General features: G+C 35.3%; 1 protein-coding gene across 5 annotated transcripts in view; it reads left to right on the plus strand.

Moving 5' to 3' along the window:
• CCDC141 (coiled-coil domain containing 141) overlaps nt 1-26,805 on the plus strand; it is a 111,164-nt gene that overhangs the window by 33,356 nt on the left and 51,003 nt on the right. For all 5 annotated transcript variants that reach the window (XR_003924084.1, XM_030019194.1, XM_030019193.1 and 2 more), the window contains exons 6-8: nt 4,455-4,574; nt 16,251-16,445; nt 25,407-25,579. Coding sequence is in view for 4 of the 5 variants with exons in the window: in XM_030019194.1 (XP_029875054.1) it covers nt 4,455-4,574; nt 16,251-16,445; nt 25,407-25,579 (488 nt within the window). In the remaining variant the exon portion in view is untranslated. The remainder of the gene's footprint in view (nt 1-4,454; nt 4,575-16,250; nt 16,446-25,406; nt 25,580-26,805) is intronic.

Below are 26,805 nucleotides of genomic sequence, written 5' to 3' on the forward strand. Positions count from 1 at the left end.
CAATGACTGCTAAGACATTTAGACCTAAATGGGTTTAAGTTATTCAAAACTCTATAATCGATCAATTTAAGATTACTTCTGTGCTAGCTACTTCTGGTGAAATTGTGGTGCCAGTGAACTTAGCATTGATTTTGCCATTGTCTTAATTATGGCCAATGCTTCTCCTCTTGTGTATTTCCAAATGTCTGATCTCCTGTCCTGTTTCTCCTCATAGTGATAACTTAGTTCCTCTTACTACTCTTGCATATATGGGTCAACTTCATAGAATTTCCAGATTTTGATCCTATATAAAAAAAACCCCACACATTGAAACCAGGTGAGTTTCTGATGTCTTGTCAAACTCACTTTATTGTTGGTCAGTCATAATCTTTCCTGAGAGTATACGTATTCTTGTTAAAGAGTGCATGTACCTATATGATTACTTGGTTTTAATATTTCACAATTGCAAGCATTCCCTTCAAAATTGAAACAATTACTCTTATTAGATAATATTCTAAATAACTTCTGCATTTGGGAACATTGTGTAAACAAAGTACTTTCTTAAAAAAAGGAGGCCAAAGAAAAAGCATACACTGCTTTTGTCTATATAGGCAAGAAACATCACAAATGAAAAGTACTGTTCCACTATATTGGAACTTGAAATGCTTTTGTTGACTGGTATACATCACATTTAGCGGTGTTTGCTTTTTTTAGTTCCATGGTCTTTTATAGTCCATCACAAACATGGTATACCAAGCCACTAGTAGCTACTCTGGGACAATGCAATACTGATACTTAGTTCTTTTCCCATAAAAGATTATTTTGTTATACCTCTTCTTTATAAGGCTGTACTTGATCATAGAAAAATCACTAAAGCCTGGGCTTTAAATTGAAGTGCTGCATTTTTCTTTAAAAATGTGTCTGTGGTCCTATTTTGCCCTAACTTGTTGATTATGAAATTAGACAGGGATGCTTCACTAGCAATATTGTGAAAATAAATGCATGGAGGATTAGGGAAGGGCTTACGTAGTATTGTTATGAGGAGACCGAAATGTCCCCAAGATGAACCAAGGCAGATCTGTATTGTCATGATGATGCCTTCACATACTGATGATAAAAACATTATTTGAGATTTAAGACACTAAGTAAAGCATCAGCCACTCAAATACAGTGATTATTGTGATGGAAAAAAAAACGCCAAAACAAACCACACAAAACCAAAACCTGCCTGGTATTTAACAAAGTCAGCTTATTGTGAACGCACTGGAGAAATTATTTGAGAATTGCTCATCCTGCAGTTCAGAGTTGGTATATCAAAATACATAGTGCAGGCTGCTGAAGTTCAAACAGCCTGAGGTAAGGTCAGATCTAATTTATGGCATGTAAATATGTGTGTTTTAATACACACAGGAAGAAAAGGAGTGAAAACACAAAGTTTTTCTTAGTGGGAATAGTTTCTAGAAAGAAAAGTGTGTTACTTCTTAATTGCTGTTCTCTGCTATATTTGCTCCTCCTCTCTATAGTCTCACATTAAGTGTCAGATTGTTCAAGAGGTTTGGTAGAGCCCAGGACAACGTATTTGTGTATGAGCTTTGAATTGGTGTGTGCAAGAATTCCCCTCCTGAAAATATCCCCGGCTACACAAGTGTATTGGGTGCCAGTGCCCAGGTCTGGCAGCGCGGGGCTGCAGGGGCGGCCGCTGTGAGGAGGGGCTGGACCTGCCCCAAGGTGGACACAGCTGGTTCCAGCCGGCTCCGCAAGGGCCCCACCGCAGAGCACAGCTGAGCCATCAGCAAGGCTGGTGGTGCCTCTGTTAAAACATATTTAAGAAAGGGTAAAACACTGCACAGACATAGTGAGGGGAAAGAAAAGAGAATGAGAAACAACACTGCGGACACCCAGGTCAGTGAAAAAGGAGGGGGAGGAGGTGCTCCAGGCGCTGGAGCTAGTATTCCCCTGCAGCCTGTGGAAGTTTTGGAAGAGACCACACCACGGCAGGCATTTCCCTGCGGCCTGTGGAGAGGACCATGTCGGAGCAGATATCTACACTGCAGTTCATGGAGGAGTCCACACTGGAGCAGTTGGATATTCCCTGAAGGAACTGTGGCCATGCAGGGGCCATGCTGGAGCAGGATGTCCTGACAGGAACTGCAGCCCCTGGAGGACCCGTGCTGGACTAGGGGAAAAGTGTGAGGAGGAAGGAATGACAGAGAGAGGAACTGTTCTGTACTGACCATAACCCCCCATTCCTCATCCCGCTGTGCCTCTTGGTGAGGGGGGGGGGGATAGGTAGAGGAGTTGGGAATGGAGGAGTGAAATTGAACCTGAAGAAAAGGGCTGGGTAGGACAAAGGTGTTTTAGTTTTGGTCTTTATTTCTCACCAAATCTATAATTGGCAACAAATAATTTTATTTTCCCCAAGTTGAGTCCATTTCACCTGTGATGGTAACTGGTAAGTGATATCCCTGTCTTCATCTGAACCCACAAACTTTTCATTTTATTTTCTACCTCTGTTCTGTAAGGGGGGAGGAAGAGTGAGAGAGTGGCTGGGTGGGTGTCTGGCAGATGGCCAAGGCCAACCCACCACAACAATCTAAGCTACACTTTTGGTTTGGTTCCCCCCTCCTCCCCCAGTTATCTGTCGGAAAACTTGCTTCTGAATTGACAGTGAGAAATGTAGGAAGGCAATGGAAGACTATAAGCATTGAAATCACTTGGACCATAGTCAGTGCAAAATGAGCAGTTTAGCAACCTGAGAAAAATCTTGAAGAGCTTTTGATTTCTGATGTGGATTATTCATGGCAAATGGAACAGATAATTATTGTAAATGAATGATAAAGTCTAATTTTTGAAGAACAGGAGTGATTTTAGGTTTCAGCCGATCAAGGAAAACCACTGTCTTTTTCAAACAGATATATTAACCTTCTCTCCTTTCCCATCCCTCCACCAAAATCACTGAAAGTAAGATTCTGTGGGTTTCTTTCTTAAAAAGCAGTTAAATATTCCCAGCTGCTGTTTAAGAGCTAAGCTAGCACAACTGAAATAACTCAGATGTATTAGCTGTAGTGGAAGCCAACTGATTAAACTCACTGTAGTGGAAAGAAGTATTGTGAAGTGGTAAAGGGGTGAATGCTTTACAGTAACAGGGCTAAAGAATGACTTTTTCCTCTGCCTAGCACTACAGAAATACCAGTTTGTTTTGCTAAGCAGATACATAATACAGAGAACAGTCCTAATTTACAGAGAAATTTTTCTTTCCCTTTTAGCACAGTTTTTATTGTCGATTCCATTCATTTGTATTTTGGTGGACCCATAGTAAATGTTCTGTGAAAATGTTCTTCCAGGGAAAATGTTTCAATCAGTAAGTACACATCTGGAGGATATGCTTAAGAAATGAAGGTTTGGTAGTAAAATAACTTGTTTGCTTTCCTAGCTGTGTTGAACTCCTGAGATGAAGTGCCCAATTTTTTATTTGTAACTGAATGTTTCCAACAGATTTTAAAGGTTCTTTCATTTTTAGAATTGTTTACATTTATTAAAATTAGCTGCTACATGAGCAGATAAAAAAAAAAATCTGTAGTGTGCTATTAAAATCTGTAGTACCTAGAGTACAAAGTAATTCTTAGTATGCCATATATGATTTAAGCATAGTGGTGATTTTCCAGACTGAAAAGGTTGGAGGAAATCTCCTTGATACTAATAACTCATTCTGACTACTATTTTAAAATGCAAAGCTTCACTCAGGAATTCTTGCCATGTGTTGTTTACAAAGAAAGTGAGAGGTACCTACCGTGAATCAAGCAGAAATAAATGCAAGTCATTCTGTGCAATTTAGAAGATGTACTTGTATACTGCATATACTTGCTGAAGTAAGTCTAGTAAGATATAGTAATTTTTTTTTTTTTTTTAAGCTCCTGAAGATTATTCCACATACTATTATCTCAATAGCTTAACTGGGTTTTTCAAGCCAGGGATGGAGAGGTTCTATTAGGTCATAAGACCCATTTAGCTCCCCCCCCCGCTTTTTTTTTTTTTTTTTGTATTCTTACAGAAGTACTTAGACTTATAGTCTTTTACTGTATGCAAAGGGATATTTTTAAGTTAATGTGATTCTAGGGAAAATGTGCAATATCTTTATTGTGTTATAAAACAAGCATTTATTCTGTGTGTGACTATAACCTGATTTTTCTTTTACTGTGTTAATTTATAATTTGGTCATACTTGATGAATACATTTTTGTCTGTTTTGTTATATATATATGTTTGTTTTGACCACAATCCTTTCCTTCTGCATTTAATTACATTTAAATAATACAAATGCAAATGTTTGAATAAAGCATGAACATTAGGAATGAAAAATGAAAGGAAGGAAAATTAGGTCTTCTTTTGTAGATGAAACTGTCTTGTACACATTTTAAAAAATAGACAGTTGCTTCTGAAATTTTTCACTGACAAGTCTTTTTATTATTTATCTAGGTAACATCTTGGTACAAGAAAAATATCAGAGATTATTTTCACAAGCAAAACTTAGGCTCATCTCTACTGGAAAATGAAGAGTTACTTCAAGAGCTTGAAGAAATGGAAGTCAAAGTGAAAGTAAGAAATATGATAATTGATCAGTGAAGCAACTTTAAAAATGAGTAGCAAAATGTGAACTTGGGCATTTAATAAGCACATATAGGAGTAGATACTTGGTACGTGTACCTAAGATGTATTTCTATATGTCTAAATGAGATTTATTTTACTTTTTTTAATGCAGGCCTCCATGTTACTCGGGGTTTTTCTCATTTAAAACTTTAAAAGCTATTGATAAGGTAAAAGAAGAGTAATCTGTGACATTTTTTAGTTGGTTTTTCAATCTAGTGATCAAGTTCCAGACAAGCAATTTTATTAGAATATTACCAAATTTTTAATGTTCATAAAGGATAAAAAGCCAGCCACTTCTACCATAATTCATTGTCACTGAACTGTGTACTTCATTGGAAGATGTATTTGTCCATTTATTTCTTGGGAATGAAAGTAACTGAAAATACTGTTTTCATTGTGAATATCAGTTTTCCAGAGAATAAATCTGTTACCATCACTCATAAAAGCAAGATGGGATGAAAGAAAATGTTGAGATATATATATATATATATATATATATATAAAAGGATATTTGTATGATGTAAATTGCATATATTTAGAACCTTTTCGTAGATACCTCAATTGTGCTATCATCATGGAAGTGCTGTTGCTGGGTCAGGATCATTCCTCACTGTAAAATTTTCAAGCAATTGTATTTGGATAACCCAGATGACGAAGTAGGCCTTTTTCATCCCAAAACCATTCCAATAGAAACAAATGCCTTTTTAAAGGCTATTGTATTGATAGCAACTAAGAGGTTTATGGTTGTTCACAGTTATGTTTCCTTATAAGCTTTGTAGTTAAATGTCACATGTTTGCCTGTTTGCATAATTTATAGTTAACTGCTTCAGGGTTGTCATGTAAGAAGAATACAATAATATTTCTAATGCTTCTCCAAGCAGCACATCAGAAAACACATTTTCTTCATCTAGGGAAGATAAGTATGAAAAGATAAATTCTGCTGCAAAGCTTGAACAGACCTTTGGCACAAGAAAAGCAGAAGATAAACAGTAAATGAGTAAGCTGTGGGGTGTTCCCAGAGAAATAGGGACCCACAGAAATATTGGAAGTGTCCTAAAGCATTGCTGAATTTTAAAACTAGCCAAATGACCATTAATCTTCCCCACGTTCCGTGTTGAAAGGCTGCTCTTGTAATTTGCTGTCTGAATTAGAAATGATACTGTAAGTGCAGAAAGGAGAAAAATATGCATTTTCATTTTGTATAAAAATCAATCCTTTTCATGGTTGAGCATCCAGAAACAAACTTACAATGATAACACTTATTATTACAGTTTCACCTAACAATTCTTCTCCCATACATTATGTGATAGATCATTCATATCATCTTACTGAATTGCTTTTTTTTTCTTAAGGTCATATAAAAGTGTTTAGCATTGAAAATTTTTGTTACACATCTGTGTGAATTATGATTTAGAACATCTTACCTTTAGCCTTCTGCTGTTCTTACTAGCAGCATGTTCTAGCAGAGGGAAAGGAAATTCTTGAAGTGGATGTTAATGAACATGTTGATTATGCTTATGATGTGCAAAAAGAGTGGTCAGGTTGAAATGCACACTGCAAATATATTTCAGAAAGCTGAGTTATGGGGCTTTGTGCATTAGTTTTTACAGCAGGTGTTGAGACCAGAAGAAAGGAGGAGCCTGGCATCTTGATTTTAAAATTCAGATAAAATATACCAATCAAATGTGTATTCCAGTAAATATTCGTTAGACAGCAGAGATTAATATTAGATGTCATCACTGCACAAAGTAGTGTTTTACCTGTATGGTTGGAATACACTGAAATATAGGACAACCTAGAAATGAACTTGGCATCTTTGCTCACAGACGAAGCGAAAACAGGCTTATAAGATATATCATGTCTGCACATGAAATTACCTAAATCTTTGGCAACTCACAGGCCTTCAGCATCTGATCACTGAGCTGAAGTACTTTGACTTGGTATGTATTTTGGAACTGCAGTGCTATTGTGTGGAGTATTCATTCTATTTGAGAAGCTGTTGACTAATTCCATGCAAAAGTTCAGGGAAGGCCAGTGAAGAACTGGGTACAATATTAAAAAAAAAAAAAAATCATTTTACTAGTCCTGGAAACAGAAATATTATTTCCTCTGTATTCCCATACGTGGTGCACAAAACTCCCTGAAGACACTTTTCCCGTAAAATTTTCATTTCAGTTGGTCATACAACATGATACTATTGTGTCTACTTTCTAGGATACAATGTTTCATCCCAGTAATGACACAAATTCCTGGTAAGTCTGAAATTACAGGTAGCTGTTTTTGTCAAATGAGCCTACTTCTAAAAAAGATCGTACTCAATCTCTATAACTGTCCTTTCCTAATTATTACAGAGTACTCCACTAGTTTTTGTGCAACTAGAAGCTTTATTAAGCATTGATTTTATATTTTCTTCTGAATCACCTGTGAAGTTATTTAAATATAATGTGGCAAGAACATGTTTAGGAACACAATGATTTAAAAAATGCAATACTACAAATTCACCTAGCTTTCTGTGAAGCAAAAAACCATCTATAATTCTCAAAATATGTTTTCAGGCTGCATTGAGAGCAAAAGAGTATTGTGATGTTTAACAACTCTGCTACATCTGTGCAACCTAATGTACTTTGCAGATAATGATAGTATCACTGTAAAATGACACTGAGTACCTTGTAACACAATCTGCTATAAAAACGTGCAACACGTTCTGCTCTTTGGAGCTCTAGTCGGCATAGATTTTATACACATGCATGTGATCACCACATATTTGGGTATTTGCTGGGCACTTTTCTGGTGCGGAGTCATCAGAATTATTTTCTATTTGTTTGATTTTTATCATATGATATTTTTTATGCAAGGACTAACTTTCTCCCTGAAATCAAGAGTCATTATATACCTTGACAATAACTTGTAATATGTGACAAAATTGTAAAATACTCATAAAAATATTGCAGGGTTTACATGAAAGGGGGGAAATAAACCCACCACAAGCCCCCCACTATACATAGCCATGGTACCATTCCATGTTATTTGGAAAATCTTAGAGTAGAAATTAACTCCATATTTTCAAATAGAAGGACAACTAACTACTTCAGTGCTTTAAAATTCCTCCACCTCTATTGAGCAATTTTTTAATATGTCTGATTCTTTAACGTTTTATCGTGATACAGACACCTGATTTTACTGTGTATATATTGGAAGCAATCTCTTTAGCAATAGGAAAACCACAATATCAGTTTTTCCTAGTAACATTAAATCTACGTTTGGAATTACCTTCCCTTCAGGAATCTCTTTAGTGTCCAACTTATGTTCTAATAAATAAAAAAGTGAATATTCTACATTAATTTCAGAGTAAAATGTAATTTCCAGAAGTCTTCAGAAATTTTATCAGTTCAGTTAACTATTTTATCAGTTTATGTAAGAAAATATGGAAAATGTTGTGAAGAACATGGAGTACTTAGGAGTACCTTATACAGTAATTGGCTAATTAATTAATTACATGCTTTTTCTGTAGCTTGCTCATTGCTTAGAGCATAGCTGATGTCTGCTGTCATTTGTCTAGTTCCCTCATGCCAAAACTGAATGTTTCCAAAAAAGCAATTAGGGTCTTTAAAATACTTTATTTACTTTGCTGCAAAAATAAAGGTGGATTTGGTTAGCGTCTTTCCCATGCTGTCTGAATGGCCATGACAATTTCTAATGGCATTCTGTTAGAAGTAATAAGGACATTGATAGTTTTAAACTAGTCTTAAACTACTTTGAGATTTCTGTATTAGGTTCTAAAGTGCTGTAAATGAATCTTTGCAAGTAACATTTCATCTGTATACTGTAGCTTTGAGGGTATGGTGAAAAGTTTCTGTGTAATAGACATGCAGGGTAAGTGTAACTGTTCTCATAGTGAGTAAGATAGTGGAAAGTTCTGGTATCTGAACAGTTTCACACAAAGAAAATACACGTGTTTACTTACATGTGCTGTTGCATTAGGACGAACAGGACAAATTATTTGCTTAAATTGTTCAGAAGCTAGCCTAAGAAGGATTTACAGGATTAACACCTTATTTATGCAACCGGGCTGAGAGAAGAAAGGAGCATGGTTTATTATGTTCTCAGGTTGATATCTTATCTTGAACCTCACCTTGCTAAGAGGTGAAACCACTGAAAACATTATCACTATCTTGTACAATAATCAAGACCAGAGATAAAACCAAGGATTCATCATTGGAGAAAAAGCCCTCAACCCTCCAAAACATTAAAAGCACACCTCCCCAGGATTGAAGACAAGAGGCAGATTTAGGAAATCATGTTTCAATGTTGCTGGCATTGATTAACTCCTTGCTGTTACATTTCTGTGTGTTGGAGGTGCTTGGCATGGTAAAAAAGAACTGCTAGCCTTCTAGCACCACTTTGTGGCCAAATAATTTTAGAGTTGAAGAAAATATTCTAAATTGTTTGCATTTTGTCTAGTTTCTGCTACTTTTCAGGACTGAACAATGCTGGAATCAGTCCTCCGTTTGGTAAGGATTAGTAGCAAGATGGAGAGTACTTCTCTGTTTTATAGAACTGCATGCTTATTGGGTCTGGAGTAGCCATGCTAGGTAATAACATGCTCTAATGAGGTTTCCGGATCATTCTTAATGACCAAATTAAATATCACTATCAGCGGTATTAATTGCTATATTTGTTGACATTAACATAAGGATTGAGAATATTGTATTTACCTGCTTTTTTCCACAGATCTCACAGCTAATGCTTAGATACATGGAAAAGTTATTTCGCAGTTAAATGTATGTCTGGAGCTCTATTGACTCTCTGGCCTTCCTGGATGGCCATGCTCCTTCACCACTCTCTGCATGGTTGCAAACTCAGGCTATCCAGCTCTTCTTATCAGTTTTGCTGAGACTGGCATTCTACTGAGGAGTTTGACGAGTATTGCATTTCATCTGCATAGCAGATGTTTTAACACACTCCTGTATTTTGATAGCTAGAACAAAGCATGCAAAGAAAAAGATTTTTTCTTTATGAGCAATTTCATTTTTACCTAAACATTCATCTTTCACGTGCAGCAGATGCAAATTGACACTCATCTATCAGGTTCTTCTTACTATCTGATTTTCCTGTAGTGCCATCTTACTGCCTTGGGACGCTGCTCCTTTTCTATCTATTATTTTTCTGTTAATGATTTGGGGTGGGTTGGTTTGGTTTTGTTTTTTTTGGTAAGTCCCTCTCTGTCCTGGGATTATCTTTTAACATCTCAACAATTTCCTGGGAGATGATTGACTTTGAACTACTTTTTCCTCTTTCTGCCTGTTGATTTTAACAACTCGCTGTTAAATATGCTGATATAGCTATCCACTGAACTTCCCAACAGACAGATCGTATGGTAATTGTCATAGCAGGTCACAATCATTTGCAGTTCTATTAGTGCACAGTGTTTTATTTGTCATTTGAGGGAATGATATGATTATATTGGTAGTTAGTTATACTGCAATGTAGTTATTGAAGGTAAAAGCCTTTCAAATACTCACAGGGGCTAAATTATCAATGTACCAATGTATCCAATGAATCAATTACAGGCAGACGTTAGGCTCAGAAAAAGTTCAGTTGTGAACATTTTTGCAGTATGACAGAAGGGGCTAATTTATCACATATTCTGAAAGATACATATTTTTATACTTAATTCGCTTGTGGTTTAAATGCTACTTTGTCTACTATATGGATCATGATCTGAAGTCAAATAGATGTGTTTCAAGGTTGTCTCAGATTAGCCCTAGAGTATTCCAGTAAAGACAATTTTACACAACTTCTCAGGTTTTAATCCAAAGTTAGAATTTTTAAGTAAGAAATGTTTATGGTTGTCCTGGTTTCAGCTGGGATAGAGTTAACTGTCTTCCTAGTAGCTGGTACAGTGCTATGTTTTGAGTTCAGTATGTGAAGAATGTCGATAACACTGATGTTTTCAGTTGTTGCTAGTAGTGTTTAGACTAATGTCAAGGATTTTTCAGCTTCTCATGCCCAGCCAGCGAGAAAGCTGGAGGGGCACAAGAAGTTGGCACAGGACACAGCCAGGGCACCTGACCCAAACTCGCCAACAGGGTATTCCATACCATGGGACGTCCCACCCAGTATAGGAACTGGGAAGTGGGGGCGGGGAATCGCCGCTGGGGGACTAGCTGGGTGCTGGTCGGCGGGTGGTGAGCAATTGCACTGCACATCATTTGTACATTCCAATCCTTTCATTATTGCTGTTGTCATTTTATTAGTGTTATCATTATCATTATTCATTTCTTCTTTTCTGTTCTATTAAACTGTTCTTATCTCAACCCGTGGGTTTTGCTTCTTTTTCCCGATTTTCTCCCCCATTCCACTGGGTGGGGGGGGAGTGAGTGAGCAGCTGCGTGGTGCTTAGTTGCTGGCTGGGGTTAAACCACAACAATGGTATAGACCAAAAAAGCCCATTTATCTCACAATAGCTGTTTAGTAACAAGATAAAGTTGTAGGTATTTTTACCTTTTTTTTTTTTTTTTTTTTTTTTTTTTTCCCCCTCCAGGCTTGTGCTGGGTATTTCTGAAGGCAGGAAAAGTTCAAGACTTTTACTTAAAGCCACAATAATTTCACTTCATCAGTTTTAACACTCTTGAAAAATACCTGATTAATCAAGGAACCTAGAAAGAGCTCATTTTCCCTGCTAAATGGAATAGTGAAAGCAAGTGTTTAAAAGACTTACTACTGTGAGGAAAAGTAAGAATAGTGACATGAGCTAAGGAGACACATTGCAATGTGTCTTTAATAGGTCAGAGGCATACACAAGCATTTCTTGACAAATTGAAAAGTCAAGGTAATAGTAGGCTTTGTGTTCCTTTCAGGGAAAATGAGTAACAAATATTTTAGTGTTAACTGAGAGATTGTTACGAATTTAACATGTAGAAGGCTGAAGGACAGGAAAAACTGACAAAGATTTTTCCACTGAGTTTGTATGTTCTGTTGATGGAAAGTATAGGCTTTTTATGTGTAGAAACATTTCCTTATAAATAGAAAGCTGAAAATGAAATTGTCGTTAGCTATTTTACATAAAATTCCACCAAGTTTGACTAATGATAAAATAGGATAGGAAATGAGTCTAACTACATTTAATACCTTCAGAGAGTGTGCAAGGTTGTAATGTTCATAGAAAATTTTAAACTATAAATTATTCTAATAAATTGGTTTTTTGAGCTTGTGTCAAAGGTTAGAGAAACTTGCCTCAGTATAAATGAGGCAGAGTTTAACCTCTGCTTTAAGATCACCTAAAAGCTGTTATTGGGCACCTTGTACCGAACAGATTTATGAATGTTGTTACAGTGAAATCCTCTTATAGGAAATCATTTCACTGCAAGTTGAGTCATTTTCTTATAATTAGCCTTGTCTGCTGTAATTATAATTTACACATTGCAATACACTGAAAGAATTCAGAACTTCTTTGGTTTTCTGTATCTGCTTCTAAGCTAACTATAGACAATTTCTTTTCCTGTTACATTAGAATAAGCATTTTTCGTTCTTGCATAAAATATTATTTTTAATTATTATACAAATAGCCTATAATAACAAAATGATGATGAATGCATTCACCTGCACTTTCTTTACCTTTTTTCGGTTGATTACTGTTAGTCCCAGTTAAAAGCTCCCAACTGCAGTGTTTTTTTCTAATTCTCATTAACACCTTTATGTTTAAATGTAAGTGAAATTTTGATTAGAATCTGATCATGGAATGCATTTGGTACCAGTCATTCCAGCTGCAAGTATTGGAAGACGATGACATGGTGGTGTTGATAAAAATTGTTAGGGGTCCACACCTTATTCATAAATAGGTGAATTAAGCTTTGTGTATGGAGAGACCTCCTTACTATTTTTTCCCAAGATTTCCTTCAGGTATAAAGGAACAAATACAACACAGCAGACTGTAATTTTCCTCAAAATCCTCATTCTTGCTGAATATTACTTAGGACAGAGACAAAGACAGGATTTTATGAAAGGGGAATTGTGCATTAAATAATACAGTGCAGGGTTTCATTTAATTAAAAGTATAGGCTCAAGATTATTGCATCCAGATCTCAGAAGTGTTCATTAATTTAAAAGAAAAATAAAGCAAAAAAAAAAAAAAATTGGGAAGATTTTGCTATAGTTGTTTATCAGTAATAGACAAAATGAAAAAAATTGGGAAAAAAAATTGCTTTTATTGTGCCCCAGATTAACCTCTTCTTATTTTGCTAGGAAGCTGAAAGTGTTCAGTTTAGGTCCTCGAGAAATACTTACGTGGGGGTTTTTTTTTGAGTGTTTTCTTGGGAAGTGGTGCAATTTAATTGCAGGATGTTCTAAACCAGCAGTATTTTTTACAAGCATACAAGGAAATAACAGTGGGCAGCATTTGGCCTTCTGGTGCTTGTTTGTGGAAGAGCTGAACTTGAAAAATCTCTGAGAAGGCTTTTCATAAGGGTTCCTTTATGGAAGGAAAGAAGGGTTAGCATGAGTGAGACAGGTTTGCATCTTTGTAGGCGTACAGTGCAGGTATATTGAAGGATAACCAGAACACAGTTCTTGATGGAATTCTGGAATTCTGACACATCTTTCTTTTTCAAAATCAAACAAAGCTAAATCTGTTGAGAGATGTGGAATTAGTTTTCTTACCATACCACTTAGAATCTGGTTGAAACATTTTAACACAATTAAATTATTTTATGCTGGCTCTTGGGTTGGTTTTTTTTGTTTGGTTGGTTTTTTTAAATTATTATTATTTTATTTTATTGGTAATAATATAAGTTAAAAGCAAAAGTAGATTTAACACGAAAAAGCTAAGTAAGGCATTAATGAAGATCTTTCGATTTTTACAGCTGCTTAGGTCTTCCATGGCAGAAAGGTGAAGAGTATTCACCACAGTGGAAAAATTACTTACAAACTCAGCAGAATTGCCATAATTTTCCTTTTCCTGTTCATCAGATTTTCAGGATGAAGGAATGTGTTGCATTGCGCAGAAATAGGATACTGATCAAATAAGTGTGTAACCTGAGACATTTCTACTACTTCAGTGAAGGTGTTAGCAGTCCTTTTATGTTTATTAGCATGAAGTCTTTTTTTAAATTTTTCTCCTCAAAAAGCTTACTTAATACCTAAATAAGCTTTAATATCCTTTTAAATTGGTTTTAATTTAGTGAACATTTGCTTGTTAAAATCTTGTTTAGATTCTCATTTATCATATAAAATATGTATCCTTTTTCTTCCTGAACTTTGCTAAAATATTTGTCTCTGTTTATAACCTACAGCAGTTAGTACCACAGACTAATTAACGCAGAAAGGTTCATCACTTAATATACCTTGGTAACTGTTTTTTTGAGAGACATTAAAGGTATTTTTATACAACTCATGATTTTGAGACTATTGCATTGCTATGTATCAACATCACACCAGGCATCATATTCCTTATTCCCATGGGTTTGTTCATATTTTAAAATTACTTTTGTTACCCACATCAATACCCTCTGTTTCAGCTTTAGTTCATGTGCTGTGAAGCTGCAGAAATGAATTCAAAGTTCAAGGCAAGAACATACAGGCATGGTCTGAATGCGTATGTGTTCTATTTGAGGTGTATTTTTCACTGACCTGTGAGTAATGCTAGATCTTTTTCCTGAATTGTTCAAGTTACTCTAGAATGCAGCAATGAAATTAGTCCTTTCCATTGGAATTGCCATTTACTATTTAAGGTTGGCTATGTTGGGCAATGGGTATGTTGGGAACTTGTAGGGTGTCTCTCACTTGTTAGTCACTGGTCCAGATCTAGTCCATACCAATAGGGAGGGAGAGAGAACTGTATCTGGTGGAGAAGCCTATGTAAAATAAGTTGCTGATCTTTTTGAACATGTGTTTTTACCATACCAGTTCTTGTCACAACAATGGACAATGTCAGAAAACTGAACTACATAGAACAAAATAGCTCTACTCCTGCTTACTGTACTTCAAAGAGGGATGAAGCAGCATGGTTGGGACACTGTGAGGGAATTAGAATTGCTGCTGTTTGTGAAAGATCTGTGAATAACCAGATTACTTCTTTTGGGAAAACTTCCAAAACAGCATCTTTCACTAGCAATAATTTCACTAAAAAGAAACAACAAATGTGAGGCTAATGTTCTTTAAGCAAGCTGAAAATAAAGGAACCTACCCTGTAATCTTATTGTACCACGTGCACACTTTGGAGTGTTTTAATGAAAAAAATTTGTCTTATTTTTAAATATTTTTGTCTGCTTTACCAGCCATTTGATACAAATCTGTGAAAAGAAATGCTAAATGAATTTAAAAAAGGTCCTTCTCTTATTTAATTCATTACCAGAAAAAGTGGAGGAAATACACTACCTAAGACATGGGAAATTGCAGTATAGTATCGATGCTCCTTTTGTTTTGAACAGCATAATAAGGCACCAATTTTAAGTGTTGACAAGCACAGCAGGGATAAAATACACTGTGTAACAGTTTTACTGTTTTATAGTTTTCTCTATAAAAACACAGCAAAAAAGAAGAAGAAACTAAACACCAAAGCAGTAGTTGCATGACAGGCAGGGATGAAATGGTGTTTTTCCCTTGACTCTCTTAAAGCTATTTTCCATTTGGGATATCTAGTCTGATATGCCTTTCAATACCTCTTTCTAACCTAAAGAAGATAGTGGGACTGAATAGTGTAATAGCATTTATCACAGGTAAAAAAATGTAGGGAAAAGGTTTTATTCATGACAGTTTAATCCCTAAATTTGATCTATAATTTGGGTCAGTACACTAGAAGCACAAGTCAGTTCAGCATGAATAGTTGAAAAAAGAAATAGGAGTAAAATAGACAATCAGTTCTGATTAGCTAAATATGCTTCCAAGTGGTATGATGTAGACAGAATATCTATATGCAAACTTGAACTGATTCATTTGAATCCATTTTAAAGCACCTTAGTTTTAAAGTACCTAGCTCAATTAAGTGTCAGTAATGTTTCTGACTCTGTGGCTTGAAATTCTGAAGTATGATCTTCCTTTTAAAAACATCTCTTCTATCTGTCACTTCCACTAGGAACGTTCATGGTCAGATAAGGCAGAGACATGCTTTGAACAGACTTGTGTTTTTGGGCAGGAAATCAGGGAAAATGGAGAGTGTCAAGGATGATAGCACACCTCACTGTAAGGGAGAGTCATTTGATTTAATTGATTACCAAACAGCTCTCAGCAGAAATTGTCTCACTGGAAGCAGCTATATCTAGGCAATGTTTTAATTTGTCCTTCATTAAACAGTTGGGCTTAAAAGGCTGTTTGTCATGGGAGTGTGGTCTTACCCAGTAGAGGTTTCTTGTCTTTATGTTACCTAGACAATTTTTCCCAGCAGACACACTAGTAACTGCTACTTCCACCTTTGCAACCATGTCAAAGAATGTAGAATGCCACCACTTAAAACTCTGTCACTAAAACCATAATTTGCTGAGAATTCCCTCCTAGTAGAAATATTGTTTTAAATGGTGATAACTTTCAGGCCTATAAATGTGATACATATTCTCCAGTATTTATGTTATTATTGTGCAGGTATATTACTTTTCTATGTGTAGTTGATTAAAATGGAATTTTTCCTGTTAGGAATGGAATTCTACTGTGGAACAATTGGAAGCTGAAGCACTTAAGATCTTGCTTTCAGAGGACTATACAGAAAAAGACCATCTAAAGCTTTCAAATCAGAAAATCTGTCTGTTGCGAGAAGAAGTGTGCTTCCACATGGAAGAAAGGAAAGCCCTGCTACAAGAGGCCAATGACTTTTTTCGTACTGCTGGCAAGGTTGGTAAGAAGCCAAGTCTCTAATAATAACCTGATAATACAACTGTCAGTGTGCTTTTGAAGATTGATATATGTGGGATTATGCAAACAGAGTTTGCTAAACAATTTGGAATGGAAAATTACAAATCTGATTACCCTTTAATATGACCTTTCACCTCAAACTTCTATCCAAAACGGCAAATGCATTTTGAAAAAACATTTTTTTTGAAAAAGTATATTGAGAAGAGCACTCAGTTTCCAACATAAGGTATTTGGGAAATATTGTCTGCCAAAAATTGGACTTCAACTTCATAGACCCTGTCATGATGGCATAATGCTATATGAAGATACAGGAGCTGCTCTAAAATACCCAAACTGTTATAGTCTAGTGTGAATACCAGAAACGATGTCTATACTTGCAGTGGTCTCCACAGGGGCTAATTAATAATCAGACATAAGAAAAATCAAGGACAGCATACAATTCCTCATACTGGGCACATCATATATCACACAGTCTAGACATGATATAACACCAAAGTGTCCAGTTGAAAAAGCACGTTAACTCCCTTGGTCACAGCACAAATGATGAATTAAGGCCCATACCTATACTGAGGTCAGCAAGATAATGTGTAGGCAATCATTTCCATCACTGATGTGCTCCCGTGGAGAAGCAGTGATTCAGATTCCAGAATTAGATTGTTGCAGCTGTCACAGCAGAAGGCTAAGAGGGGCCTACCTGTCTACTGAATTCTATACATTGCTTGTTTTGTGTGGGTTGTGTTTAGGTACAAGCAGCCTTGACTAGTATGTCTGTTTAATTTTCTGTCTCTTCCTAAACTTATGTGATGAAAATGAGTAAATCACTGATGACCAAAAAAAGGAATATTTTAAAACTAAATTTTTATTTTTTCAAACATCAAGTCCAGTAATAACTACTTGTATGAAAATGACTTATAATACCTTTTTCCTCTATAATATAAGCCTTTTATCATACTTTAATACTTTAATATACTTTCAAGAGTTCTGCTCATCAGTTCTTTTCTTTTTTTTCATTGACTAATGTGAGCACGTAAAGAATATTCTTGTAGAATTTCACTTCAAATCCCTATCCCAAAACAAAAATATCAGATTTTTTTTCTTCAGTCATCTTCTGAAGTTGTTTTAGACTAGCCATCATGTAGTTGTATGTGGGTTAGATTACTTTCGATATTCTTGCTGGCTCTGGGCCTAAGATCTTAAAATTCTTTTTCAAATGCTATGATATTACTGAGTAGCACTTAAGCACAGTTAAAAACATCATGAATTTTAAATTAAAGTGATTCAATAGGGAATTTTAATAGGTCTTCAGTAAACAAATGTTGTAAAATTTATTGTTCAAGTAAAGAAAAAAGACTGAAAAAAACCCCCAAAAGAATGGGAAAAAATTGCTATATGGGAGTACAATACAGTCAAGGAAATGGATGTAGAAAGGAATAAAATAATAATGGAATAATAGGTATAAGACAAATGACTTGAGATTCAACCACCTTCTATCAAGTAGCATTAAAATGGTGAAAGTGTGCACTTATGTGGAAACAAAATAAATCTTCAGGAATCCATTGTCTATTCTTTGCTGTAAAATGCTCCCAGTTAAATCTAAAATATTTATAGGCTGGTTAGTGAAAGTGTATTCACTTGTGTTGCTCCTGAGCCTTTCTCTTTTGAGAGACTAGATTGAATTTGGAATTAGTCTTTCGAAAAATTAAATGATCCTCTGAACAGTTGTCCTTGGTATAAACAAAATGGTTATAATCTAGTTCGTAGTGGATGTTTGCCCATATAATAAAAATCAAACCCCTGTTTCAATGCTAATTTGGCAGTAACTTGTACTGTCTTCTAGAAAACTCATTGGACAGGTGAAAAATAAGTTGAGTAAGAAGATTTTTCCCCTCTTAAGTCGTGGTGCTGTAAAATCTTGAAAACTGCTAATTTCCCGCCAGATTGTTAGAATGTTGAGGTGGGAAGAGGATGGCACAGTTAATTTAAAAGTTTTCAACCTAAAATCAGGGTTGGGCGAACTCATGGGAATAGCCAATAGAAGAGTTGATTAATAAAGAACTGAGGGAGCTTAATATTATTAGTTCACATCTATTGATACGTGTCAGGTTAACAATAGGTTTTTATGAGAAGACCAAATAAGGATCAATAAAGGTGGAAATAGTGTTATAACAGACTTCTGTAAGGTTATATTACTGCTATTTTATGTGTTGATGGTGAAAGTGAATAACACAAAATCCGCAAGCTGCGTGAAGCTGATTCAGAGCCAAATCTGTTTTAAGCCTTAAAATGGGAAAACAAGTAGGGATTTTTATCAACAGATGAGCTTCCAGTGGAGTATTGTGGAATGATTGCTGGTATTTTTCTGCTTATAATATTTGTAATTTATGTAAGAGTAGTAGGCAATGAAGACAGGCAATCTATAAACACCTATATGGGCAAGGAAATTTTAATAGCATATGATTTTTCTACCCAGCAGACAACAAAATCCACAGACAGATGTCAAACTTTGCCAAATTCCAACTAGTAACAGAGCATATTTTTTAAACAGTGAAGAAATGAGCTATTGGAAAAATTTACCACTGTTGTATTATATTTTTCATAACTGCAAACTGGATGCTATTCTTTTGTTAAAGCAAGAAGTAATTTAGTAATTTGTTTGGCTTACCATATAAGTAAGTTTTGTTATTATATTCTAGTATTAATACACAACAATTTGTTAAAAGAAATTTATTTGAGTTAGAGCAGAAGGATTAAGCAAAGAACTGTCTATCTCATCAGTCTTAGATGTCACTAGAGAACTTATTCAAGCCTTTTCCAGGTGTGTGCTATCAGATCAGAGAGTTACCTTTCAAAAAATGGGTTCTCAATTTTCTTGCCTTGATTTGGGGCACAGAACTTTTGAAACGTTAGGTCTTCAGCCAGTGGTGCTGACCAACTGCCTGTTACACTGAAGTTAAAGAAAACAAAGGTTTGTGTGCTTTTTGGAAATAGTAAGTGCTTAGACTCTGCTATCTGAAGGTGTCCCATTGAGTCTCTGATAATTTTGAAAATAAGGTGCTACATCTGAAAATTTTCCACTGAAAAGAAGGACCTCAACAATAAATACCAAACTTAAAATGTGAAATCTCTCTGTTTCCATTTTACAAGAAGCCTGTTCTTCAAGGGCCCATACATCAAGTAGTATTAGTAACGCAAACTTCTTTCCAAAACCTTTTAGTTAAAAGACTAGTTAGAAAAGTTTATATTTTAAGGTGTCCAAAGACAAATGGTCTTTTTGTATTTTTTATGCATATTTTTTGCAGATCGTTTATAGAAGCTTTAAAACCAGATCATTTTTAAGGATAGCTCCAACAACAATCTTCGTGGCTCTATTAAATGTGTTGAAAAAACAACGTAACCTTGACTTTGTCTGCACTAATTTTTGTTTTGAGCACCAGGTGGGGCTGTAATCACATTTATCTTTAACCTGTATGACGTTCCTTCGGTATTTTTTTAACAACATGTAAACAGTACTTCGTGTTGAAATTATTTAAAGAACCTTGAAGTGAGATAGACCTTTTGCTCCAATAAATCTGATCATTCTTGATTGCATTTATAAGGAGGAATCTGAGACGGGCTAATGGAAACAGTGTTAAAACTGTTGCTGATAGTCAACCCCCTTCTAGTTTGGACAAGGGGCTACGCAAGTATAGGTCTATTGCTTTGATAGCAAAAGTAGCATCTTTTCAGAATACAGGGCTGCGCTTTGTGGAAGTACCTGCTGAAGAAAGCACTAGCTCAGGTGTGTCTCCGTAGCATGCCATCACACCTGTTATGTGTAAGAGTGAACAAAACACTATAGTTACTGTAGTTCAGAAAGGAGACATTTTCAGTTGTTCTCAGGGTATACCTGAAATTGTGGACTCTCTTACATATGTAAAGGGCAAATGAGCAAAATAAAGCATTAGTTGTTTTGAAGTAACTCGAAGAGAACTCCTTTTAGATCTTGTGTATCTCATTGTCATTTTAAATTTTAATGAATTCAAGAAAATAAAACCACAAAAGTATTGCACTTGCATTGTGTTTATTCTCTTAGGTTCTGGTGTACATTTGGCTGCATTCTGTTGTATATTTTGCTCCATTAAGCAGTATTTTTCTGCATGTTTGCAAGCTGCTTGGCTCTTCTGTGATCATGTATGTTCCTTGCTAAGCTTTCCTTTAAATATCTATCCATTTCTATGTCTATGTAGTTACCTTCAGTTTGATTTTCTGCAGGGGGATCTGTGTGTAGCAATCCTCTGAGAATACTTGGGAAATGATATGTGGAAGAATCTGAGATTGCTTTGGTGTGGAAAAGCTTGAAAACATTCACTTGGATACTTTTAAGTAAATAAATAAGGCTTTTACTGAGTTCAGTATATTTGCAGATTCGTGTTTTAGTTAGCTGTGGAGCATCTTGTACTTTGGTACATAAGTTCAAAAATCACCTTTTGATTTTGAACTCCAGGACACACATACTTTCTTCTAACTACTTTAGATGCTGGGTTTTTTTTCCTCCTATATGCCATTGCAAAATTAAAAATCATTCAAGATAGTATAGATAGAAAATAGCTTTAAAATGAACATACAGGAGGGACTTAGAAGTGATGCATTCTCTGCATGGAGCTGTGAGGATTCACACCTCTGCATGATCCAGTGAAACTTATTTTGCTTATCCTTCCAGTCTCTCTTTTTCCTTGTTAATGGATTTTTCAGGTTTGTATACGTTGTTAGTCAGGGATTTTGTGATGATAACATTCAGTATTGGTAAAAATAAATACATACATGCATAGAGGTCCATATTGCTGAGTAGAAGCCTTGCTGAAAAATCCTTTCTTTTGATCATGATACTTAGTAAAGCATAAGGAACTACAGAGAAAAAAATCAAACAGACAAAGAACTTTGAAAGCAAGACAACTATATGGAGCCAGGTGACAATAGAGAAGCAGAGGATGTACAGAGGGATTATATCCTTTATTTCCTTGAAAAGATCTCAAAACTATGATAAGTGGATGAGGAAGACACACTCAACTAATGTAAAACTAAAGCAAAATCAAAGAATTAAAGTGGGGGAAAAAAAAGAACCACAACAAGAGTCACCATTCATATTCTGTACATGCACAACCACAAAACCGAGCAGACTAAGAAAAGCGCATTGCATGATTTTTGTTCCTTTTTTTAAAAATTACTTAAAATGGATCCCAATCATGAGGAATGGTCAAGGTAACTATTAACGAGGAAATTTAGAGAGAAATATTAAGATCCTTTTTGAATGAATTTTTGAATGAATAAATGAATCATTTATTGAATGAATAAATCCTTTTGGATTTATTACAAAGTGTTTTTTTAATAAATGTCCAAAGTGGCTCAGGAAAGAGGGATATTATTTCTGCTTGTAGGAGCTATGCCCATGTTATCTTCAGCACATTGGTGTTCATTTTAATTACAGCTTGTAAGGTTTTGCTAGCATAACTATTGTTTTTCCCCACTAATCTTCCATGCTGAAATGAAAAAAACCCTGTCATTAGTGTTAAGCATGTAGATCATTAATTATAACTCTCCTGCATCTGTAACTTGTGAATATATGTTGCAAAGTATTTTTGTGTTATCAGCCTGATAGATCAAATGATACAATTTCTAAGACCATATTATTTAATTTACGCTCGTGTACTACAGTTGCATGTAGACATGATGCTTTCCTCATATTGTTGTCTATGCCATAATATGCTTATGCCATAATACGCGTATGCCATTAAAAAAAATCGGAGATATACACATATTCTAATTCTTGAAAAGAGTCTGAGATAGAAGTAAAAGGCTGGCTTTGTCTGGATTGTTTAACGTTGATTTGGTTGAGCTCTTGGAAGTTTGAATTTAGGGCCTGATACTGCTATTCTGAGCAGAATAGGAAGGGTATAGAACTGCCAATGACTGCAGCGGCTGCTATGGAAAAAGTCAATGCAGATAGTAACTTGCTCCAACCAGGTTTTTTATGTGCAACTGAAATTGAACATGAGGGAACATAAATCTTTGCTCGTGGTAGCACCCTTAATTGATCGAGGTAGCAACAGCACTGAAAATGCAGGCAATGTAACCCAATAAAGTTGCCTGTCATCCTTGAAGGTGCAGATTGATGAACACACAAGGCGCTCAGATATGTTTAGGAAGAGAGCTGCAGAGAACACCTGATTTTTTTTAATATTTTGGGTTTTTTTCCCCATCCTCGTTCTCTTCTAAATAGCCTCTTGTCCAGTTACTGTTCTGCTTATGTCGCTCTTTGATAAATGTAACAATGGCAGTAATATATACCTTTTTGGTTTATTAATTTTAAATTTCCCTATTGCCTTTTAGCAAGACTCAAAACATGTTCTTACATTTGCTGCTTACCTAGTTAAGTATGCTAACTAGTAATATTTATAAGTCTGGCTTAGTGGTTAACTCATTCTGAAATGGTTATAAATCCATAATCATTCTTGAACACTTTATAACTTTCCTATGACTCTTTAATTTAATATTCTTAAGTATGATTCTGAAGACTGGAATTCATTATACAGAACCTATTTGTCATGGTTTAACCCAGAAGGCAGCTAAACACCACACAACTGCTGGCTTACTCCCCCCTGCCAGTATGATGGGGGAGAGAACTGGGGGGGGGTGAGGGGGAGTAAAATTTGTGGGTTGAGGTAAAGGCAGTTTAATATGACAGAAAAGGAAGGGAAAATAATAATAATAATAATAATAATAATAATAATAATAATAATAATAATAATAATAATAATAATAAAAAGCATTAGAATATACAAAACCAGTGATGCGCAATGCCATTGCTCACCACCCACCGACCAATGCCCAGCGAGTTTCCAAACAACAGTCCCTGGCCAGCTTTCCCCCTAGTTTATATACTGAGCATGATGACATATGCATGGAATACCCCTTTGGCCAGTTGGGGTCAGCTGTCCTGGCTGTGTCTGATCCCAGCTTCTCGTGCCCCCCAGCTCACTCGGTGGTGAGGTGGTGTGAAAGTCCTTGACTTAGTGTAAACACTGCTTAGCAACAACTAAAACATCAGTGTGTTATCAACATTATGCTCACCCTAAATCCAAAACACAGCACTATACCAGCTACTAGGAAAGACATTAACTCTATCTCAGCTGAAACCAGGACACTATTACACAAAATAAATAAACTTCACTTAGTTCCTGAGTTCATGTGAATGGCCTCCATTTACAGAAAACATCTTTGAGATTTACATAGGTCTGTCAATCTATGAGTTTCCTGAAGATGATTGTAATTACTGTCTTGATCTGAAGTTTATGGCCTTTTCTATACTTAGTGATGACTAAAAGGATTTAATGTTTTATGAAAAGTCCTTCCTGGGTACCTTCAACTACACTCCTCTTCTGATGGAGTATTCTTGTTCTTAGAAATTTTTCTTTCTATGGTCAGGATATCTTTTTTTTTTTTTTTTTTTTTTTTCCCCCCCCCTTTTTACATGCTGAATCCTTTATTCTGCAAGGAAAAATAACCTGACAGAGACAATAAAATAGTATGCATGTCCTGTTTTAATCTCTTGTGTATAGAAGTTGAATTACCTTTGCTCATCATCTTTTCTTTATTTTCCTTCATTTCTTTTGCATAGATTTTAGTTGTTTGAAGAGAGTTCAGGCATCTTTCCTTGCTATTTTGAGTCAGCAATATAGGGTTCATTTTCAGCTGCTGAGTTCTTGGTTCATAAGTAATAAGCTGTAGTAAGCTGGATCATATTGTGCGCTGAGAATCTCATGGAATTTTCACTGTTTAGCTTTTTATGAATGTAAAACCTTGCAAAAGTCTTTAAAGTCAAATTTAGTCTGCCTCAAAGTTCTTTTTCTCTTCTGATGTAGCAATTTTTGAAGTTGACACAATTAAGGATAGTATTTTAGGATGTATGTAGTTTTGTTGTGTCTCAGAATTCTTCTCAGTGATGAACTGAGGCTTCAAAAGTAATGTATTTTCGGACTGTAATTCTGCAAAATTATTCACTGAACTAAAGCTTAGAGTATATATAGAGATATGCAAAGTCAGAACACAAGTTTGATGTTGTACAAACAGTTGATTTGCTTTTAAAAATATGTATACAGAATAGTCCATGTTATAGTCATTGTATTTTTAATTTGTTACATAAGTGTATATGTTCAATGAGACATTAATGCTATCAGACATTGTCTACCAATTTGCTTTATTTAGATTTCATGTTTTCCTGGTGTTTAGAGCAACAAAAAAAATCTGTGTAGGAGAATATGGTGTTACTGCTATGATGCTAATTATGCACAGTAGGTTTGGGCACGTTTCTATTTTACTAATATTAGTATTTACTAACTTTAATAACAGAGTATTGCAATGTTGTTCTTACTTTGTCTAAAAAGACAGGACTCTTTTTAGAGTACTTCTGAAACTCCTGCTTGCACTAAAGGAAAACAGAATTTTAATAAAAATATATTTAAATATAATTTACTTGTTGGATATACATGTGGTATTTAAAACACTAAAAAGAAGTCGCCTTTTTGTAAAACTCTTTAAGAGTATGCTTCAATAAAACTTTGAGTGCTGATGCGCTGTATTACTGTTATTTTAGTTCTGCTTCAGTATGTCAAATTGGCCTGATTACTGCTGAAAAAATGAAATAATTTTAAATTCAAACAGTAATCATGATTTTGCATCCCCATACTGATATTAATGTCTGTTGAATTATACCTGTGTTGTTCTGTGACCTGCAAAATCAATATCAGGCCTTAAATTAAAATATATTGCTTTTCATTTCTGAAGAAAGGTCAAATATTAAATGTCTATTGATCATCTATTTATGTAAAAGAATATACATGCACAATTTAAATAGAAATATTGACAACAGATGCTTTTTTTCTTTTTTTTTTTTTTTTTTTGCAGGTATTTGATGGTCTTGAAGGTATTGAGAATTACCTTAAAATCTTTAATTCAGAAGGCTTACATTTGCCTATCTTGACAATGAATTATGAGGAATTACAGGAAGAAATTAAAGGTTGCACAGTGACTACCTTGCAAAAGGGACAAACTTTAGTTAATAAAGCAGATTCTCACAGGTATTCCTTCCATTTTTGCATGTCTGTTGCATTTCTCCATATCTATCTGTTGCTTTATAACTTGACTAGTTAGAATCAGACTGCATTTAGAGCCAGTGTAGTTAACCAAGTAGGTGTGCTTTTAAATGACTTGAAACTCAAAGTTTCTGCCATACTTACCTGTTTGGTATTTCTACAAATCAATCTCTTTAAGAAAAATCTTTAGGAATACTACATGATACTTGTAAGAGCGGTGTCAAACAATGGAATTGGTATGTTAGGGCAGTGTTCAGAAACAATGGTTTCGTTAACATTTTGGAAAAGTAAATGTATATAAATGAAAATTAAAATATCAATGGCTATGAACACTCCCTGCTGCCCAATGTAATCCTTTTAGACCTTTTTGAAAGTCATCATTAGAGCAATTATAATGTGATTTGATGCAAGACAAAAATACAGGTGTTAAGCCAAGTGCAGAAAATATGGAAGTTTCTCCACTTAGTATTTTTAATTCATGAATGAAATAACTTTTTTTCCTTCCAAAGCTTTTGTTAATTACAGCAATGATGTACTCCACAGATATGATTTTTACACTGATGTAAAGCATGACTTACTTTAGAATCAGTCCTAGTGGCTTAATATCTCTTACTTTTCAGGTCTTAGTGGGAGGCTGGTGCAATAAGAGTGAAGACCGTTTATACTAATGAGTTTTGCTACAGACAGAGGAGATAACCATGGCTGATGGCTGGCTAGTGGTCAGCTTAGCTCTACCTTCCCATTACATGCTTATGTCCTTAATTATTCCTGAGCTTTGAATAGCTTTATATCAACACAGCAACTGAAAGTCTAGATAAGACTTTCATTTAATCTCATGACCTTGCGAAAAGTTTTATCTAAAACACCTTCACCTGTCACCCCAGATGTAATTGTCTTGAACCCAGGAAAGGGAGAAATAGAAAATTCAAATAGAAAGTTGTTTTGGGAACACATACAACTGGGTTTACAGCTATTGTTACTGCTTCAGCATCTCCTGATATTTTAATTAAATGGAAAGGAGGGGGATTTTCCTCAGTGAAACTTTGACTTTGATTCCGAAACCAGCCATAATTCCAGAATGCATGCCACTGTTCTCTAGGACTTGATGTTCTGCTAGACGTTACCTCAACAGAGGCAGATGTTGTGTTTTAAATTATGTCTGCACAGCATTGATTAATGTTAGGAATGCTAAAGACCTTCATAGAATGAAT

The sequence above is a fragment of the Aquila chrysaetos genome, chromosome 6 (genome assembly GCF_900496995.4).
Source record: "Aquila chrysaetos chrysaetos chromosome 6, bAquChr1.4, whole genome shotgun sequence".
In the NCBI taxonomy this organism is placed as follows: Eukaryota; Metazoa; Chordata; class Aves; order Accipitriformes; family Accipitridae; genus Aquila; species Aquila chrysaetos.